Source organism: Budorcas taxicolor, chromosome 15 (assembly GCF_023091745.1).
Source record: "Budorcas taxicolor isolate Tak-1 chromosome 15, Takin1.1, whole genome shotgun sequence".
Lineage (NCBI taxonomy): Eukaryota > Metazoa > Chordata > Mammalia > Artiodactyla > Bovidae > Budorcas > Budorcas taxicolor.
This window is the reverse complement of record NC_068924.1, coordinates 80,457,654-80,479,738: the sequence shown is the minus strand read 5'-3', so window position 1 is coordinate 80,479,738 and position 22,085 is coordinate 80,457,654. Positions and strand designations below refer to the sequence as shown.

General features: G+C 41.0%; 1 protein-coding gene and 1 non-coding gene across 2 annotated transcripts; both read left to right on the top strand.

Annotated features, from left to right (window-relative positions):
* The first annotated feature begins 1,532 nt into the window (after positions 1-1,532).
* On the top strand, positions 1,533-1,604 carry TRNAH-GUG (transfer RNA histidin (anticodon GUG)). Its single transcript has one exon. It is a non-coding gene; the product is annotated as a tRNA-His (tRNA).
* A 19,542-nt stretch (positions 1,605-21,146) lies between these two features.
* On the top strand, positions 21,147-22,085 carry LOC128060682 (olfactory receptor 5AN1-like). The gene has a single exon (XM_052653058.1). The coding sequence runs from the start codon at positions 21,147-21,149 to the stop codon at positions 22,083-22,085; it is 939 nt and encodes a 312-aa protein (XP_052509018.1).

The window sequence follows — 22,085 nt, the reverse complement described above, 5'->3', positions numbered from 1 at the left end:
ACTGTTTCTGCTGACTGGTTACTGGAAACTATTCCCCAGAAGGTGGCCCTGCAGCTCAAGTTTATGGTTTTTCTCTCTCTTTGCCCACTGACCCAGGTCTGCTTTTCTGAGAGCACTTAGTTTACAGACTTGCTCTTACTATCACACTTGGGAAATAGGCACATGGAGCCTGTTGCAGAGAGGGGAATGTGTGTTTAGCCCTGGGGGGTTGGGAGCTCACCTGATCTGAGGACCAGGCTGCAGAGATTATCTAGGGAGGGTCTCCTGGATGCTCATAGTGGACATCCTGTTGACTTCCGAGAGTAGTCAGGAGTAGCTGCGCTCTGCTAATGCTCTTTGATTTTCCAGTGGTCATGTATGGATGTGAGAGTTGGACTATAAAGAAAGCTGAGTGCTGGAGGATTGATGCACTTGAACTGTGGTGTTGGAGAAGACTTTTGAGAGTCCCTTGGACTGCAAGGAGCTCCAACCAGTCCATCCTAAAGGAAATGAGTCCTGAATATTCATTGGAAGGACTGATGCTGAAGCTGAAACTCCAATACTTTGGCCACCTCTTGCGAAGAATCGACTCATTGGAAAAGACCTTGATGCTGGGAAAGATTGAGGGCAGGAGGAGAAGGGGACAACAGAAAATGAGATGGTTGGATGGCATCACTGACTCGATGGACATGAGTCTGAGTAAACTCGGGAGATAATGATGGACAGGGAGGCCTGGTGTGCTGCAGTCCATGAGGTCACAAAGAGTCTGACATGATTGAGTGACTGAACTAATTGACTGAGCCCCAATGTAAAAAAGGTAGAAACCAAAAAAAGTTTATGGGGATGGTTTTAATTAGATATTTTAAATGAAGGATTGGTAATACAGCTTAATCTATTGGAAAGAACTCCAATTCACAACACAAAACTTACACCTGGTAATAACAGAAGGCAAGGTATGGATTACATACTCTTATAATAAATGAAAATGAAAGTAAAAGTGTTAGTTGCTCAGTCGTGTCTGATTCTTTGTGACACCATGTAGTGTAGCCCGCCAGGCTCCTCCATCAGTGGAGTTCTCCAGCAGGAATACTGGCGTGGGTGGCCACTTCCTTCTCCAGGGGATCTACCCCATCCAGGGATGGAACTTGGGTCTCCTGCATTGCAGGCAAAATTCTTTACTGTCTGAGCCACCAGGGAAGCCCATAATAGGTTAATAAGTTCTCAAATTCAGTTCTATTTTCAGTCCTATTTTATAGGTGATAATACTTAGAGGCTTAGAGAAGTTAATTTGCTCAAGATCACAGAACATTCAAGTGAGAGAGATGGTATTCACTCCAGATTTGCTGATACCAATGCCCACAGTTACAACCACCATAATTTGTGGACATCTCATGAATAGTTTTTTTGTGTTCCTTCTTGGCTCGATTTCCCCCACTTAATGCATAGGAGATAATACCATATCTGCGTCACAGGCTGCAGTGATGACTGATTCAGGTCAGAGATTTAGGAAGACGTGTGCACATCTATCTTCCCTGGTGGCTTCCCCGGTGGCTTCCCCAGTGGCTCAGACGGCAAAGCATCTGCCTGTGATGCAGGAGACCCGGGTTCAATCCCTGGGTGGGGAAGATCCCCTGGAGAAGGAAATGGCGACCCACTCCAGTACTCTTGCCTGGAAAATTCCACGGATTGAGGAGCCTGGTAGGCTACAGTCCATGGGGTCACAAAGAGTCGGACACGACTGAGTGATTTCTTTGTGCATATATATATATATATATATATATATATATATATATATGAAAGTGAAAGTGAAAGTTTCTCAGTTGTGTCTGACTCTTTGCAACCCCACGGACTTTACAATGCATGGAATTCTCCAGGCCAGAATACTGGAGTGGGTAGCCTTTCTTCCTTCTCCAGGGGACTTTCCCAACCCAGGAATCGAACCCAGGTCTCCTGTATTGCAGGCAGATTCTTTACCAACTTTACCCTTTACTCTTCGTCCCTTTATCAACTGAGCTATCAGGGAAGTCCGTATAGAAACACACACATATATAAAATAGCTTTTCCTTTAACAAACTTGGATTCATTTGAGCTGGAAGAGACATGGTGTTCATCTAGTCCAGTAACTTCAATCTGAAGCTGGTTTAGCTAAGAGATTTGCCCAAGATGGCACAGCTAACTGGTAATAGCTTCATTACAATAAATTTGATATGTAGACACACCCTGTTTACAAAGCACATTCATTTTAGATAGGTATACCAACTGTGCCACCTTGGGAAATCTCTGAGCTCCACTGGGTTCAGGTCCTAGCTGGGAAACTGAAGTTACTGGACTAGATGGTCACCATGTCTCTTCCAGCTCACATGAAGCCAAGTTTGTTAAAGGAAACGCTATGATTATGAGATCATCATAGGAATATGGGGAAGAGGGGGAATTGAACCTGCAGGGACATGGCAAAGTGGTGCATGAAGTTAGCAGGGACAAAGCTCCATGACAACCTTGACTCCAGAGAGAAGGTGCCTGGAGATTTCTCACCTCCTAGTGGTCTTTTTGCTTTCACTTCTGCCCTTAAAAACACATTTAAGAGGCTCCCCAGTGAGGCCATCTCTCTGACTGCCAATGGACAGCCAATTCCATGGCGCAAATTTTCTGTGCTGAAGTGCAATAGGAAAATTTCTTGGCAAAAGAAAAACACAGTTTCAACGTTTCTCAAGAACTCTGTCTTCCTGGATACTGTGTCAAGGTGAGAGGGTATGACTTATAAGAACAATGAATTCTGTGTTGTCTCTCTGGCCATGTGATTTTTCCAGCTGGACTTCGGTGGAGCACGGTTTGTAATCTGTAACCTAAAATTTCAGGTATTACTCTGTGGTGAGGGATGAATGTTGAATTCTAGTCCTGCAATTTTTTAAGGATACTGTCTTAAACTCTGTTGTCTTCTGGTTTTTCACCCGTAAAATTGGGGTAAATTATCATTTAGAATCAAATGCCATGTCTGTAAAGTTTAATATACTGCAAAAGTTAAATGCTCCGGAAGTTGGTGATGGACAGGGAACCCTGGAGTGCTGCAGTCCACGGGGTCGTAAAGAGTCAGACACGACCGGGCGACTGGAATGAAATGAAAAGTTAAAAGAATGCTGAATTAAGGTAATATTTTCCTGAATTTCAAGGGAATAAGGTATGATCAAATGTGCTTGTCTATGTTTCCCATCTTTCTTTCTTTTCTTCTTCTTCACAAAGACTCTTTTAATTTGATTTATTCCCCTGAGGATCTGCTTTTACATGATAACAGTTGGATTTCCATTTCAATGTATAGTTTTGAGTCATAATTTCTGAAGAGTAAAGCCAAGTTGGTTACTAGCAATGACTCAAATAAATGCTCATGTACAGTTTCACTGGTCTTTAAAAAAAATTATTTGTTTTACATTAAGGATAATTGCTTTACAGTGTTGCTTTGGTTTCTGCCATACGTCAACATGAATTAGCCATAGGTACACGTGTGTGACCTCCCTCCCACCTCCCACCCTCTCCCTGCCCACCAGGTTGGTACAGATCCTCGGCTTGAGTTCCCTGATTCATGCCGTGAATCCCCTCTGGCATGTGGTGGTGTCCATGCTTCCATGCCACTCTCTCCATCCACCTCACCCCTCCTTCCTGCCCCTCTCGCCTGCGTCCATGGGTTTGTCCTCTATGCCTGCATCTCCACTGCTGTGCTGCAAATTCAGCAGCACCATCTTTCTAGATTCCATACGAATGTGTTGCTACGCGATATTTGCTTTTCTCTTCCTAATTCCACTGGTCTTTGAAATGTGTCAAGCAGATCTCCAGCGTCATCCTTGGAGACCCTGGGGGACTGGAGACTCTAGGGTAGGTGACATAGATATCAGAGAGGCCCCCCCTTCCAAGCACGGGGAGGGTGGACATAACTATCCCTTTTACCCTTGTTCTTCATCCAGCAGCTTCCTTCATCTTCTTCATTCCTGCCTTTCTTCCCTGATTTTGTGCCCTGTACCTCTCTCCCAAATGACCATGTCCTTAGAACACACCTGGACAGGTTTTAATAAGCTCTTTATGTCATTCAGTCTCTGCAACAGCCTTGTGAGGTGGTAAGTATTATTAATCCCATTATAAATGAGGCAACTTGAGGCACAGACTGTTAGTAACTTGGCAGGGGTCACACCGCCAGGAGGTATTAATAAAAGGAAAGTCTGAAAGTCTGTTCTCTGTCGTTCTCTTATTGTGAATCTCTGACTGTCATTTTCCCTCTTCCTCTCTCTATCCTAACAATTAAGGATTAGAGATTTGCATATTGTAATAAGTTGTTCATATAAATATGAGCTGTAGAAAATTGAAAACCAACAGATAAGTATAAAGAAGAAAATCAAAATGATATCACTCATTACTTTTGGCATTTTTAATTGGAACACATATTGTGTGCATGTGTGTAAGAGAGAGAGAAGTTGAGAGAGAGCAGTTATATGATTTTTTTTCTTCCAGAAATGATAGATTATTTTGTGTACTCATCAGCACTATGTATGGGTGCCATCTCTTAGTCACATACTCTTTGTATTCACATTAAAGGTGTTCCTTCTGTATATTTTTGGACTATGTTTCTCATTTCATTCTGTATTTCAAAATTATATAAGTGGGTTTTTCAACCATAAGCAAGTTCCAAATTGTTATATCATATTTTTTCTCTTAAAGTTTCTGGTTTGTTGTTATATTTCAGAAATTTGTTTTTCATTCCAAGATTATACAAAAGTGTATCTGTTCATTTCCCTAGTGCTTTTTATTTACAATAAGCCAGGACAGACAGAACACTCAGGAAGGACTTTTCTATCAATTTAAAACTACTAAATTTGTCATAGATTAAATTCTTATCCATATTTGAATTTATTCTTAAACTTCTATTTATCCTTTTGACATATGCTCATTTCTATAAGAATAATGAAATATTAGTGTTTATCAGCTCAGTTCAGTTCAGTCACTCAGTCGTGTCCGACTCTTTGCGACCCCATGAATCGCAGCCCGCCAGGCCTCCCTGTTCATCACCATCCCCCGGAGTTCACTCAGACTCACGTCCATCGAGTCAGTGATGCCATCCAGCCATCTCATCCTCGGTTGTCCTCTTCTCCTCCTGCCCCCAATCCCTCCCAGAATCAGAGTCTTTTCCAATGAGTCAACTCTTCGCATGAAGTGGCCAAAGTACTGGAGCTTCAGCTTTAGCATCATTCCTTCCAAAGAAATCCCAGGGCTGATCTCCTTCAGAATGGACTGGTTGGATCTCTTTGCAGTCCAAGGGACTCTTGAGAGTCTTCTCCAACACCACAGTTCAAACGCATCAATTCTGCTGAGCTCAGCCGTCTTCACAGTCCAACTCTCACATCCATACATGACCACAGGAAAAACCATAGCCTTGACTAAACGGACCTTAGTCGGCAAAGTAATGTCTCTGCTTTTGAATATACTATCTAGGTTGGTCATAACTTTTCTTCCAAGGATAAGCGTCTTTTAATTTCATGGCAGCAGTCACCATCTGCAGTGATTTTGGAACCCCCAAAAATAAAGTCTGACACTGTTTCTACTGTTTCCCCATGTATTTCCCATGAAGTGATGGGACTGGATGCCATGATCTTCATTTTCTGAGTGTTGAGCTTTAAGCCAACTTTTTCACTCTCCTCTTTCACTTTCATCAAGAGGCTTTTTAGTTCCTCTTCACTTTCTGCCATAAGGGTGGTGTCATCTGCATATTTGAGGTTATTGATATTTCTCCCAGCAATCTTGATTCCAGCTTGTGCTTCTTCCAGCCCAGCGTTTCTCATGATGTACTCTGCATAGAAGTTAAATAAGCAGGGTGACAATATACAGCCTTGACGTACTCCTTTTCCTATTTGGAACCAGTCTGTTGTTCCATGTCCAGTTCTAACTGTTTGTTCCTGATCTGCATACAGATTTCTCAAGAGGCAGGTCAGGTGGTCTGGTATTCCCATCTCTTTCAGAATTTTCCACAGTTGATTGTGATCCACACAGTTAAAGGCTTTGGCATAGTCAATAAAGCAGAAATAGATGATTTTCTGGAACTCTCTTGCTTTTTCCATGATCCAGCAGATGTTGGCAATTTGAACTCTGGTTCCTCTGCCTTTTCGAAAACCAGCTTGAACATCAGGGAGTTCACGGTTCATGTATTGCTGAAGCCTGGCTTGCAGAATTTTGAGCATTACTTTACTAGCATGTGAGATGAGTGCAATTGTGCAGTAGTTTGAGCATTCTTTGGCATTGCCTTTCTTTGGGATTGCAATGAAAACTGCCCTTTTCCAGTCCTGTGTTTATAAGACTTCTAAATAACTGAAATTCAAGTCCTTTCTAATTACTTTTTTTTAAATTTTCTTTTTGTTTGCTATTATTAATTTCCTCTTTTATTACAAGGGAAGGCAGTTTGTAGCATAGCAAACCTGCAAAGTTTGATTGCAAAACTTCCACATGACTGAGGGAAGCAGAGACCCTTGGAGGGCACAAACAAAACTTGTGTGCACCAGGACCCCGTGATCCCCAGATGAGACTGAGCCAAACCTGCCTGTGAGTGTTGGGGGTCTCCTGTGGAGGGCAGCCGGCAGAGTCCTGCTCTGGGGACAGAGGTGCCAGCAGCCACAGTCCTGGGAGGCGGGTATGTTGGCATAAGTCTTCTTGAGGAGGTCTCCATTAGCCATACCAGAGAGCCTGTGGACTCAAGGGCTGGGCTGGCTCAGGCTGAACAGCTGACGGGGGCACAGCCCCAGCCATCTGCAGACAATTCGATTCAAGTCTTACAGAACACAGCCCTGCCCACCACAGCAAGACCTAGTTTCCCCCAGGGCCAGTCCCTCCTGCCAGGAAATTTGCACAAGCTTCTTATCTTCATCCACCAGAGGGCAGACAGAAGAAGCAAGAACTATGATCCCACAGCCTCCAGGACGAAAACCACAAGCAGAGAAAGCTAACCAAAACCATCACATGGACCACAGCCTTGTGTAACTCAATGAAGCTAGGAGCCATGCCACGCAGGGCCACCCAAGATGGACAGGTCATGGTGGGAGTTCTGATAAAACGTGGGTGACTGGAGAAGGGAATGACAAACCCCTTTGGTATTCTTGCTTTGAGAATCCCATGAACAACATGATGAGACAAGAAGACAGGACACTGCAAGATGAACTCTCCAGGTCAGTAGTGTCCAATATGCTACTGGAAAGAGCAGAGAAATAGTTCCAGAAAGAATGAAGAGGCTGGGCTAAAGTGCAAACAACTCCCAGTTGTGGCTATGTCTGCACGTGAAAGTAAACTCCAGTGCTACAAAGAACAATATTGCACAGGAACCCGGAATGTGAGGTCCATGAATCAAGGTAAATTGGATGTGGTCAAGCAGATGACAGCAAGAGTGAACACTGACATTTTAGGAATCAGTGAACTAAACGGGATGGTCAAGGGCAAATTTCATTCAGATGACCATTATATCCACCACTGCAGGCAAGAATCCCTTAGAAGAAATGGGGTAGCCCTCATAATCGACAAAAGAACCTGAAATGCAGCACTTGGGTGCAATCTCAAAAATGACAGAATGACCTTGGTTCCTTTCCAAGGCAAATCATTCAACATCACAGTAATCCAAGTCTATGCCCCAACCACTACTGCCGAAGAAGCTGAATTGGAATGGTTCTATGAAGAACTACAAGACCTTCTAGAACTAACACCAAAAGATGTCCTTTTCATCATAGGGGATTGGAATTTCAATGTAGGAAGTCAAGAGACACCTGGAGTAACAGACAAGTTTGGCCTTGGAGTACAAAGTGAAGCAGGGCAAAGGCTAACAGTTTTGTCAAGAAAACATGCTGGTAATAGCAAACATCCTCTTCCAACAACGCAAGAGATGACTCTACTCACAGACATCAACAGATGGTCAATACCGAAATCAGATGGACTATATTCTTTGCAGCCAAAGATGGAGAAACTCCATACAGTCAACAAAAACAAGACTGGGAGCTGACTCTGGCTCAGATCCTCAGCTCCTTATTGCAAAATTCAGGCTTAAACTGAAGAAAGTAGGGAAGACCACAAGGCCATTCAGGTATGACCTAAATCAATTCCCTTATAGCTATACAGTGGAGGTGACAAATGGATTCAAGGGATTAGATCTGGTAGCAAGAGTGCCTGAAAAACTATGGACAGAGGTTCATAACATTGTACAGGAAGCAGTGACCAAAACCATCCCCCCCACCTTCCCCCCCAAAAAATAGAAATGAAGGCAGGCAAGATGGCTTTCTGAGGAGGCCTTACAGATAGCAGAGAAAACAAGAGAAGTGAAAGGCAAAGGAGAAAAGGAAAGGTATACCCAAGTGAATGCAGAGTTCCAGAGAAGAGCAAGGAGAGATAAGAAAGCGTTCTTAAGTGAACGGTGCAAAGAAATAGAGGAAAACGATAGAATTTGAAAGACTAGCAATCTCTTTAAGAAAATTAGAGATGCCAAGGGAACATTTCATGCAAAGATGGGCACAATAAAGGACAGAAATGGTATGGACCTAACAGAAGAAGAAGAGGTTAACAAGAGGTGACAAAGAAAAGAACTGTACAGAAACGCTCTTAATGACCAGTTAAGCATGATGATGTGGTCACTCATCTAGAGCCAGACATCCTGGAATGTGAAGTCAAGTGGGCCTTAGGAAGCATCCCTACAAACAAAGCTAGAGGAGGTGATGGAATTACATCTGAGCTATTTAAAATCCTGAAAGATGATGCTGTGAAAGTGCTACTCTCAATATGCCAGTAGATTTGGAAAGCTCAGCAGTGGCCACAGGACTGGAAAAGGTCAGTTTTTTCATTCCAGTCCCAAAGAAAGGCAATGCCAAAGAATGTCCAAACTATCTTCCAATTGCACTCATCTCACAGGCCAGCAAGGTCATGCTCAAAATCCTTCAAGCTAGGCTTCAGCTGCACGCAAATTGAGAACTTCCAGATGTACAAGCTGGATTTAGAAAAGGCAGAGGAACAAGAGATCAAATTGCCAACATCTGCTGGATCACGGAAAAAGCAAGGGAATTCCAGAAAAACATCTACTTCTGCTTCATTGACTGTGCTAAAGGCTTTGATTGTGTGGATCACAACAATCTGTGGAAAATTCTTAAAGAGGTGAGAATACCAGGCCACCTTACTTGTGTCCTGAGAAACCTGTATGCAGGTCAAGAAGCAAGAGTTAGAACCAGACATGAAGCAATAGACTGGTTCAAAATTGAGGTAGGAGTACGTCAAGGCTGTATACTGTCATCCTGCTCATTTAACATATATGCAGAGTACATCATGTGAATATTGGGCTGGATGAATCACAAGTTGGAATTGAGATTGCTGGAGAAATATCAGCAACCTCAGATATGTAGATGATATCACTTTAATGGCAGAAAGAGAAAAGAAACTTTATAAAGAGTCTCTTGATATGGGTGAAAAAGGAGAGTGAAAATGCTGGCTTAAAACTCAACATTCAAAAAATGAAGATCATGGCATCCAGTCCCATTACTTCATGGCAAATAGATGGCGAAAAAGTGGGAACAGTGACAGATTTTATTTTCTTGAGCTCCAAGATCACTGCAGACAGTGGCTACAGCCACGAATTTAAAAGACATTTGCTTCTCAGAAGAAAAAGCTATGACAAAGCTAGACAGTATTATAAAAAGCAGACATCTCTTTGCTGACAGGGGTCTGTATAGTCCCTATGGTTTTTCCAGTAGTCATGTACAGATGTGACAGTTGGACCATAAAGAAGGCTGAGCGCTCAAGAATTGATGCACTTTAACTGTGGTGTTGGAGAAGACTCTTGCGAGTCCCTTGGACTACAAAGAGATCCAACCAGTCCATCCTAAAGGAAATCAACCCTAAATATTCATTGGAAGAACTGATGCTGAGGCTGAAACTCCAATACATTGGCCACCTCATGTGAAGAGCTGACTCATTAGAAAAGACCCTGACGCTGGGAAAGATTGAGGGCAGGAGGAGAAGAGGGTACAGAGGATGAGTCAGTTGGATGGCATCACTGACCTAATGAGCATGAATCTGAGCATACTCTGGAGACAGTGAAGGACAGAGGAGTTTGGTCTGCTGCTGTCCCGAAGAGTCAGATGGGACTTAGCAACCGAACGACAGCAGCAAGGCACACACACAGTGATTTGATGCATGTGTGTACTGCCCAGTGATTACCACAATAAGACAGCACCCATTCCTTTCCATCTGCATAATGTTATTCCTTATTATGAGATCTTTTGAGGCCTATTTTCTTAGAAACTTTCAAATATACAATACGGTATTATTAACTAATGTCATCATGTTGTACATTGTATCCCCAGAACTTACCTTCTTCTAACTGGGAGTTTATACCTTCTGATCATTTTTAACCAGTTCCTCCATCTCCTACTCCTGCCTCTGTCAATCACAATCTGATTTTTTTTAATGAGATTTATTTTTAGATTCTACATAAAGGGAGATTATACAGTATTTGTTTTTCTCTCTGTGACTGATCTCACTTAGCAGAATGCCCTTGAGATCTATCCAAGCTGTTGCAAATGCCAAGATTTTCTTTTTCATGTCTGAATATTTCATATATGTGTGTATATATATGTGTGTGTGTGTGTGTGTGTGTGTAATTTTTGCTTTATTCATTCACTTTTCAGACAAGACTGGACACAGTCAGGGTAGTATGGCCATAGTATCCATTCACCTTTCAGTGGACATCTAAGTTGTTTCAATGTTTCAGCTATTGTAACAATTGTAAATAACTCTCGAGTGAGCATGAGTTCTCCATGCATTTTGGACGCTAACTCCTTACTAGATGTGTTTCTGCAAATATGTTCTCCCAATTCATGGATTGCCGTTTCCTTTTGTTTATTTCTTTTGCTTTTTAGTTTGATATAGTCTCACTTGTTTTTAAACTATAGCTCTGTAATGCAGTTTGAAATCAGGAAGCCTAATGTCTCCAGCTGTGGTCTCTTTCTCAGGATTGCTTCCTCTGTTCAGGGTGTTTGTGGTGCCATGCCAATTTTAGGATTGTTGTTCTATTTCTGTGAAAAATGTCTTTGGAATTTTGATAGGTATTGCATTGAATCTATCAATGGCTTTGGGCATTATGGACAATTTAACAATATCCATTCTTTTAATCCATGAATATGGAAAATCTTTCTATTTACTTATGTCTTCATTTTCTTTTGTCAATGTCTTACAGTGAATGTTCATTTTGAAGATCTTTCATCTCCTCAGTTAATTCATTCCTGAGTGTTTTGTTTTTGATACTACTGTAAATGTAATTGTTTTCTTTTTTTTCAGATAATTTGTTCTAGGTAATAGAAATGCAACTGATTTCTATCTGTTGATTTGGTATACTGCAGTTAACTAAACTTGTTCATAAGATCTTACCGTTTTGGGGTGGAATCTTTAGGATTTTCTGTATTAAAAATCATGTTGTCAAAAAAAATCATGTTGTCTATAAACAGAAACAGTTTCAATTATTTCCAACTCTCATGCCATTTATTTATTTATTTATCTTTCATGCCTGATTGACCCGGCTTGGATTTCTAGAGCTGTGTTGAGTAGGAATGGTTAGTTACTTGTCTTACTCCTGATCTTAGGAGAGACGCTTTCAATCACTCCCCACTGAGTATGTTAGATGAAGGCATGTTACTATGTGCTTTATTATGTTGAGATGAAGTCCTTCGATACTTGTGAATTTTTGTCACATTTGGATGTTGAATTTGTTAAATGCTTTTTGTGCATTTATTGAGAGGATTATGTGATTTTTACATTTCATTATATTAAAGCAGTGTATCACATCGATTGATCGACCCGTTCTTGCATCTCAAGAGTGAACCCTACCAGATCATGGTGTATGATCCTTTCTATGTGCTGCTGAATTTTATTTGCTAGTATTTTGTTGAGAGTTTAAAAATCTCCATTTACCAAGGGTAATGACCTGTGGTTTTATTTTCTAGTAATTTCCCTATCTCACTTTGGTATCAAAGTATTATATTGGCTTTGCAACATGAGTTTGGAAATATCATTTTTTCTTTAGCTTCTTGGAAGACTTTGGAAATGATCGGCATTAATCACCTTTAAGTGTCTGATGGAATCCATCATGAAGCCTTCTGCTCCTGGGCTTTTCTTGCTGGGAAGTTTTTAATTACTGATTCAATCTCCTTCGTCATTCTTGGCCTGCTTAGTCTTTCTGTTTCCCCTTGATTCAGTTTTCCTAAGTTGTATATTTCTAGAAATTTTTTCATTTTTTCTAGGTTGTCCAGTTTGGCAGGAAAACCATAGCCCATGAGGAGCCCTCTTGGTGAGACACTGAACCAGTAGTGGGGAAGGGCAAGGCTGTGAGAGGAGCTGCTCTCTGCCCTAATGTGGCTCTTCTTGGTCAGTGTGGTCCAGAGGGTGCTTCACATTCATCTCTGCATTTTAGGATTTTCACACTGGTATTCTTCCTATGAATGGTTGCTAGTTACTTTTTAAGTGAGGGGAGCTGAAGTTAGGAATGATCTATACTGCCATCTTGATTATGACACTCAGAACTAAAACTCCAAAGTCTGAACCCTTAACCACAGTTCTCTGCTATTTCCTAAGAAGAAAAATATTATAAATAGGCCAATAATGAGGGCCAGTAGTGAGTTGTACTAGCTTATTTTTGAAATATTTTACATGAAGGCCTCCTTAAGAACACTTACTACATAACTTAATTGGGCATTCATGCTGTGTCTCCCCAACAACTCAGGATTACAAACCATGATATACTTTTCTAGGCCATTTAGGAGCCGCTGTAATAAATATATTTGTAAATAGATTGCAATGTTATTATAAATGAAGTAGCTTTCCTATGGATAGAAGAAGAAAATATAAAAATCTCTCTAGATGATCATCTAGGAGAAAAGCTTCTTCAAATTTATCCTGAAGTGATACCACTTATGCTATATTATTATAAAGCAGCAGTTGTACATTATTAGAGGTCTTTGAAAAACCCAGCATTTTAATCAATGATCCCTTCCTTATATATAATAGTCACAACATTTCTATTGCTTTTTTAAAAAGTTTTCAACTTTTTTTTTTTTTATTTTTTTTTTTTTATTTATTTTATTTTTTTTTTTTTATTTTATTTTTTTTTTATTATTATTTTTTTTTAATTTTAAAATCTTTAATTCTTACATGTGTTCCCAAACATGAACCCCCCTCCCACCTCCCTCCCCATAACATCTCTGTGGGTCATCCCCATGCACCAGCCCCAAGCATGCTGTATCCTGCGTCAGACATAGACTAGCGATTCAATTCTTACATGATAGTATACATGATAGAATGCCATTCTCCCATATCATCCCACCCTCTCCCTCTCCCTCTGAGTCCAAAAGTCCGTTATAGACAGCTGCGTCTTTTTCCTGTCTTGCATCCAGGGTCGTCATTGCCATCTTTCTAAATTCCGTATATATGTGTTAGTATACTGTATTGGTGTTTTTCTTTCTGGCTTACTTCACTCTGTATAATCGGCTCCAGTTTCGTCCATCTCATCAGAACTGATTCAAATGAATTCTTTTTAACGGCTGAGTAATACTCCATTGTGTATATGTACCACAGCTTTCTTATCCATTCCTCTGCTGATGGACATCTAGGTTGTTTCCATGTCCTGGCTATTATAAACAGTGCTGCGATGAACATTGGGGTACATGTGTCTCTTTCAATTCTGGTTTCCTCGGTGTGTATGCCCAGCAGTGGGATTGTTGGGTCATAAGGGAGTTCTATTTGCAATTTTTTAAGGAATCTCCACACTGTTCTCCATAGTGGCTGTACTAGTTTGCATTCCCACCAACAGTGTAGGAGGGTTCCCTTTTCTCCACACCCTCTCCAGCATTTATTGCTTGCAGATTTTTGGATCGCAGCCATTCTGACTGGTGTGAAGTGGTACCTCATTGTGGTTTTGATTTGCATTTCTCTGATAATGAGTGATGTTGAGCATCTTTTCATGTGTTTGTTAGCCATCCGTATGTCTTCTTTGGAGATGTGTCTATTTAGTTCTTTGGCCCATTTTTTGATTGGGTCATTTATTTTTCTGGAATTGAGCTGCATAAGTTGCTTGTATATTTTTGAGATTAGTTGTTTGTCAGTTGCTTCATTTGCTATTGTTTTCTCCCATTCAGAAGGCTGTCTTTTCACCTTGCTGATATTTTCCTTTGTTGTGCAGAAGCTTTTAATTTTAATTAGATCCCATTTGTTTATTTTTGCTTTTATTTCCAGAATTCTGGGGGGTGGATCATAGAGGATCCTGCTGTGATTTATGTCTGAGAGTGTTTTGCCTATGTTCTCCTCTAGGAGTTTTATAGTTTCTGGTCTTACATTTAGATCTTTAATCCATTTTGAGTTTATTTTTGTGTGTGGTGTTAGAAAGTGATCTAGTTTCATTCTTTTACAAGTGGTTGACCAGTTTTCCCAGCACCACTTGTTAAAGAGATTGTCTTTACTCCATTGTATATTCTTGCCTCCTTTGTCAAAGATAAGGTGTCCATATGTGTGTGGATTTATCTCTGGGCTTTCTATTTTGTTCCATTGATCTATATGTCTGTCTTTGTGCCAGTACCATACTGTTTTGATGACTGTGGCTTTGTAGTAGAGCCTGAAGTCAGGCAAGTTGATTCCTCCAGTTCCATTCTTCTTTCTCAAGATTGCTTTGGCAATTCGAGGTTTTTTGTATTTCCATACAAATCTTGAAATTATTTGTTCTAGTTCTGTGAAAAATATGGCTGGTAGCTTGATAGGGATTGCATTGAATTTGTAAATTGCTTTGGGTAGTATACTCATTTTCACTATATTGATTCTTCCGATCCATGAACATGGTATATTTCTCCATCTATTAGTGTCCTCTTTGATTTCTTTCATCAGTGTTTTATAGTTTTCTGTATATAGGTCTTTAGTTTCTTTGGGTAGATATATTCCTAAGTATTTTATTCTTTTCGTTGCAATGGTGAATGGAATTGTTTCCTTAATTGCTTTTTCTACTTTCTCATTATTGGTGTATAGGAATGCAAGGGATTTCTGTGTGTTGATTTTATATCCTGCAACTTTACTATATTCATTGATGAGCTCTAGTAATTTTCTGGTGGAGTCTTTAGGGTTTTCTATGTAGAGGATCATGTCATCTGCAAACAGTGAGAGTTTTACTTCTTCTTTTCCAATTTGGATTCCTTTTATTTCTTTTTCTGCTCTGATTGCTGTGGCCAAAACTTCCAGAACTATGTTGAATAGTAGCGGTGAAAGTGGACACCCTTGTCTTGTTCCTGACTTTAGGGGAAATGCTTTCAATTTTTCACCATTGAGGATAATGTTTGCTGTGGGTTTGTCATATATAGCTTTTATTATGATGAGGTATGTTCCTTCTATTCCTGCTTTCTGGAGAGTTTTAATCATAAATGGATGTTGAATTTTGTCAAAGGCCTTCTCTGCATCTATTGAGATAATCATATGGTTTTTATTTTTCAGTTTGTTAATGTGGTGAATTACATTGATTGATTTGCGGATATTGAAGAATCCTTGCATCCCTGGGATAAAGCCCACTTGGTCATGGTGTATGATCTTTTTAATGTGTTGTTGGATTCTGATTGCTAGAATTTTGTTGAGGATTTTTGCATCTATGTTCATCAGTGATATTGGCCTGTAGTTTTCTTTTTTTGTGACATCTTTGTCAGGTTTTGGTATTAGAGTGATGGTGGCCTCATAGAATGAGTTTGGAAGTTTACCTTCCTCTGCAATTTTCTGGAAGAGTTTGAGTAGGATAGGTGTTAGCTCTTCTCGAAATTTTTGGTAGAATTCAGCTGTGAAGCCGTCTGGACCTGGGCTTTTGTTTCCTGGAAGATTTCTGATTACAGTTTCAATTTCCGTGCTTGTGATGGGTCTGTTAAGATTTTCTATTTCTTCCTGGTTCAGTTTTGGAAAATTGTACTTTTCTAAGAATTTGTCCATTTCTTCCATGTTGTCCATTTTATTGGCATACAACTGCTGATAGTAGTCTCTTATGATCCTTTGTATTTCTGTGTTATCTGTTGTGATCTCTCCATTTTCATTTCTAATTTTATTGATTTGATTTTTCTCTCTTTGCTTCTTGATGAGTCTGGCTAATGGTTTGTCAATTTTATTTATCCTTTCAAAGAACCAGCTTTTGGCTTTGTTGATTTTTGCTATGGTCTCTTTTGTTTCTTTTGCATTTATTTCTGCCCTAATTTTTAAGATTTCTTTCCTTCTACTAACTCTGGGGTTCTCCAATTCTTCCTTTTCTAGTTGCTTTAGTTGTAGAGTTAGGTTATTTATTTGACTTTTTTCTTGTTTCTTGAGGTATGCCTGTATTGCTATGAACTTTCCTCTTAGCACTGCTTTTATAGTGTCCCACAGGTTTTGGGTTGTTGTGTTTTCATTTTCATTAGTTTCTATGCATATTTTGATTTCTTTTTTGATTTCTTCTATGATTTGTTGGTTATTCAGAAGTGTGTTGTTCAACCTCCATATGTTGGACTTTTTAGTATTTTTTCTCCTGTAATTGAGATCTAATCTTAATGCATTATGGTCAGAAAAGATGCTTGGAATGATTTCGATTTTTTTGAATTTATCAAGTTTAGATTTATGGCCCAGGATGTGATCTATCCTGGAGAAGGTTCCATGAGCACTTGAGAAAAAGGTGAAATTCATTGTTTTGGGGTGAAATGTCCTATAGATATCAATTAGGTCTAATTGATCTAATGTATCATTTAAAGTTTGCGTTTCTTTGTTAATTTTCTGTTTAGTTGATCTGTCCATAGGTGTGAGTGGGGTATTAAAGTCTCCCACTATTATTGTGTTATTGTTGATTTCCCCTTTCATACTTGTTAGCATTTGTCTTACATATTGTGGTGCTCCTATGTTGGGTGCATATATATTTATAATTGTTATATCTTCTTCTTGGATTGATCCTTTGATCATTATGTAGTGGCCTTCTTTGTCTCTTTTCACAGCCTTTGTTTTAAAGTCTATTTTATCGGATATGAGTATTGCCACTCCTGCTTTCTTTTGGTCTCTATTTGCGTGGTATATCTTTTTCCAGCCCTTCACTTTCAGTCCGTATGTGTCCCTTGTTTTGAAGTGGGTCTCTTGTAAGCAGCATATAGAGGGGTCTTGTTTTTGTATCCATTCGGCCAGTCTTTGCCTTTTGGTTGGGGCGTTCAACCCATTTACGTTTAAGGTAATTATTGATAAGTATGATCCCGTTATCATTTACTTTATTGTTTTGGGTTCGGGTTTATACACCCTTTTCGTGTTTCCTGTCTAGAGAATATCCTTTAGAATTTGTTGGAGAGCTGGTTTGGTGGTGCTGAATTCTCTCAGCTTTTGCTTCTCTGTAAAGCTTTTGATTTCTCCTTCGTATTTGAATGAGATCCTTGCTGGGTACAGTAATCTGGGATGTAGGTTATTGTCTTTCATCACTTTAAGTATGTCTTGCCATTCCCTCCTGGCCTGAAGAGTTTCTATTGAAAGATCAGCTGTTATCCTTATGGGAATCCCCTTGTGTGTTATTTGTTGTTTTTCCCTTGCTGCTTTTAATATTTGTTCTTTGTGTTTGATCTTTGTTAATTTGATTAATATGTGTCTTGGGGTGTTTCGCCTTGGGTTTATCCTATTTGGAACTCTCTGTGTTTCTTGGACTTGGGTGATTATTTCCTTCCCCATTTTAGGGAAGTTTTCAACTATTATCTCCTCAAGGATTTTCTCATGGTCTTTCTTTCTGTCTTCTTCTTCTGGGACTCCTATAATTCGAATGTTGGAGCGTTTCATATTGTCCTGGAGGTCTCTGAGATTGTCCTCGTTTCTTTTAATTCGTTTTTCTTGTTTCCTCTCTGATTCATTTATTTCTACCATTCTATCTTCTATTTCACTAATCCTATCTTCTGCCTCCGTTATTCTACTATTTGTTGCCTCCAGAGTGTTTCTGATCTCATTTATTGCGTTATTCATTATATTTTGACTCTTTTTTATTTCATCTAGGTCCTTGTTAAACCTTTCTTGCATCTTCTCAATCCTTGTCTCTAGACTATTTATCTGTGATTCTATTTTGATTTCAAGATTTTGGATCATTTTCACTATCAATATTCGGAATTCCTTCTCAGGTAGATTCCCTACTTCTTCCTCTTTTGTTTGGTTTGGTGGGCAACTCTCCTGTTCCTTTACCTGCTGAGTATTCCTCTGTCTCTTCATCTTGGTTATATTGCTGGGTTTGGGGTGGCCTTTTTGTATTCTGGTAGTTTGTGGAGTTTTCTTTATTATGGAGCTTCCTCACTGTGGGTGGGGTTCTATCAGTGGCTTGTCAAGGTTTCCTGGTTAGGGAGGCTTGTGTTGGAGTTCTGGTGGGTGGAGCTGGGTTTCTTCTCTCTGGAGTGCAGTGGAGTGACCAGTAATGGGTTATGAGACATCAAGGGTTTTGGAATAATTTTGAGCTGCCTGTATATTGAAGCTCAGGGGAGTGTTCCTGTGTTGCTGGAGAATTTGAGTGGTATGTCTTGTTTTGGAACTTGTTGGCCCTTGGGTGGAGCTTGGTTTCAGTGTAGGTATGAAGGCATTTGATGAGCTCCTATTGCTTAATGTTCCCTGAATTCAAGAGTTCTCTAATGTTTTCAGGCTTTGGACATAAGCCTCCTGCTTCTGGTTTTCAGTTTTATTTTTACAGTAGCCTCTAGACTTCTCCAACTATACAGCACCGATGATAAAACATCTAGGTTAAAGATGAAAAGTTTCTCCACATTGAGGGACACTCAGAGAGGTTCACTGAGTTACAAGGAGAAGAGAAGATGGAGGGGGTAGTTAGAGGTAACTGGAATTAGATGTGGTGAGATCAAAAGAGGAGAGAGCAAGCTAGCTAGTAGTCACTTCCTTATGTGTGTTCCATAGTCTGGACCGCTCAGAGGTATTTACGGAGTTATACGGGGAAGAGGAGAGGGAGGAAGTAGACAGAGGTGACCAGGGGGATAAGAGAGAGGAATGAGAAGGAGAGAGACAAATCCTGCCTGTAACCAGTTCCTTAGGTGTTCTCCACTGGCTGGAACACACAGAGATTCACAGAGTTGGATAGAGAAGAGATGGGGGAGAAAAGAGGCAGAGGCCACCTGGTGGAGAAAAAGGAGAGTCCAAAGGAGGAGAGAGTGGTCAAGCCAGTAATCTCGCTCTCAGGTAAATTTGGGTAGTGAAGTTTGGGTTTTTAGATGTACAAAATTGACAACAGAAACCTAAGAGCAAAGATTAAAAATCTAGCGTAGAGGTTGGATTTTAAAAAATACAATATTAAAGAAAAGAAGCAGAAGGAAAAAGGAAGAAAGAAAAAAAACACACAAGAATTATTTAAAAAACAAACAAACAAAAAAACAAAACAAACCAAAAAAAAACAAAAAACCACCTACAACCATCCAAAGGCTATATATGGTGTTTGCCTTAAAAAAAAAAAAAAAAAAAAAAAAAAAAAAAGTCTTTTTTTTTAAAAAAAATATTAATAGTAGGTTATAGAAATAAAAATTAGAGGATAAATAGAAGACTTAACAATTAAAAAAATAGAAAAAAAAAGAAGAAAAAAAAAAAAGGAAAAAAAAGAAAAAAAAAAAAAAGGAATGATTTTAAAATTATTAAAAATATATCTGGCCGTTCTCTGATGTTTTGGGCCGTGTGGGATCACTTCCAAGGTGGTTCCCTCTGTTTAACTTCTTCTGTTTGCTGGTTTTTTAGGCTCACTAGTTCAGTCGCGCTGTGGGGAGGGGGGATGCTGCAAACAAATAGCACTGTCGTGTGCACAGTGTCTCAGCCCCGCCTGACTTGTCCCTTCTTGCGGCGTACAAACCGCTCCGGCTCTAGGATGCTCCGCCGGGAACCGTTTGGGGCCGGCCCTAGGCTGCGTGCACTTCCCCGGTCCAGGCCGCTCAGGTTCGGCGCTCAGGCCGCCCTCAGAGGCACAGATTCGGCTGGGACTGCGCTTTGTCCCCTTCCCAGGTCTGAGTAGCTCAGGAGTTTGGCGAGCGCGATCGCCGCGGCGTGTCACCTTTTCTGCCGCTGCTGCTCAGCTTTCTGGGTGGACCGCTGGCGTCCCCCGTGAGGCAGATTGTGAGTGTCCAGCACCCCCAGAAGTCTTAGCAAAGAGGCCTGCTTGCAGTTAGGTAAGTAAAGTCTCTCCGGGTCTGCAATTGCCCCTTTCCAGCCCTTACGGCTCTGGCTGCCTGTCCCCGGCGGGGGATGGTCTGCAGCCGGCTTTTTCCGTTCCGTCCTTTGTTCTGTGCGGGGTCCTGGTGCTGTCTTATGTTCGAGCTTTTCGCGTGGTAGCTATCCCACAGTCTGGTTTGCTAGACCCAGTTAGATCGTTCTGGTTGCGCGTGGGGCGTTCCTGCCCGATTCTTACAAAGCACTGCAGCCCGCGCCTCCCGCGCGTCCCTGCCCTGCCCCCACTTCCCAGTGGCGGATGCAGGCGTCTGTGCCGCTTTTCCGCTGGGGGAGTTACTGGTGGGCTTGTAATCTCTTGGTCTTAATTATTTCTTTATTTTTCCTTCCTGTTATGTTGCCCTCTGTGTTTCCAAGATTCGCCAATGACTCGGCAGGGAGAGTGTTTCCTGGTGTTTGGAAACCTCTCTTCTTAAAATTCCCTTCCCGGGACGGGCTTCCCTTCCCGGGACGGAGCTCCCTCCCCACCTCCTTTGTCTCCTTTTTCGTCTTTTATATTTTTTCCTACCTGTTTTTGAAGACAATGGTCTGCTTTTCTGGATGCCTGATGACCTCTGCCAGCCTACCGAAGTTGTTTTGTGGAGTTTGCTCGGAGGTGAAATGTTCTTTTGAGGAATTTGTGAGGGAGAAAGTGGTCTTCCCGTCCTATTCCTCCGCCATCTTTTCGCAAGCCCCCCTCAACTTTTTAAATATATGTTTTAATTATCATTGAGAACCTGAAGCAGTGAGGAGGTACTTCCTGACAATTCAAGATGGAGAGCTGAGATCTTTCCTCCAGGGCAGCGGAGCGCTGCCTTTTATCCAGGGCTCAATGGAGGAAAAGTACGGCGTATATGAGAATTGTGATGCTACCATGTCGCTGAGCCAGCAATGCATTCTCTTGTCTCTTTTCTGATTTTAGGAGTACAAAGCCAATGACTGGGGGAGGAAATATTACAAAGACCATGCATTTCATCCTCTTGGGATTCTCAGATTTTCCAAGAATCATAGCAGTACTTTTTGCTGTATTCCTGGTGATGTACATTTTGACCCTGACTTGGAACCTGTCGCTCCTTGTCTTAATAAGAATGGACTCCCACCTCCACACCCCCATGTACTTCTTTCTCAGTAACCTGTCCTTCATAGACATCTGCTACGTGACCTCCACAGCCCCCAAGATGCTCTACGACTTCTTCCAGGAGTGGCAAACTATTACCTTTGTGGGTTGTGCTGCTCAGTACTTCGTGTTCTCCACCATGGGGCTGAGCGAGTCTTGCCTCATGACCGCCATGGCTTATGACCGATTCGCCGCCATTTGTAACCCGCTCCTCTATTCGTCAGTCATGTCGCCCGCTCTCTGCGGTCGGATGGTGCTGGGATCCTACTTGGCTGGACTCTCTGCTTCTATATCCCAATTGTGTTTCATGCTCCAGCTCCAGTTCTGTGGGCCTAATGTCATCAACCACTTCTTCTGTGACCTGCCCCAGCTGTTAGTTCTATCCTGCACTGACACTTTTTTTGTACAACTCTTGACTGCCATATTAACAATGATCTTTGGGATAATAAATGCCTTAGTTATTATGATATCCTATGTCTACATTGTCATCTCCATCATGAAGATCACGACAGCAAGAGGCAGGTCCAAGGCTTTCAACACCTGTGCTTCTCATCTGACAGCAGTCACTCTCTTTTATACCTCAAGTATCTTTGTCTATTTAAGTTCCAGCACTGGTGGTTCCTCCAGCTTTGACAGATTTGCATCAGTCTTCTATACGGTGGTGATTCCCATGTTGAATCCTTTGATTTACAGTCTGAGGAACAAAGAAATCAAAGATGCCTTGAAGAGGTTGCAAAAGAAGAGACGGTGTTGCTGA

Coding starts and splice junctions, on each gene's coding strand:
- LOC128060682 (XM_052653058.1), top strand. CDS start 21,147: ATGACTGGGGGAGGAAATATTACAAAGACCATGCATTTCATCCTCTTG.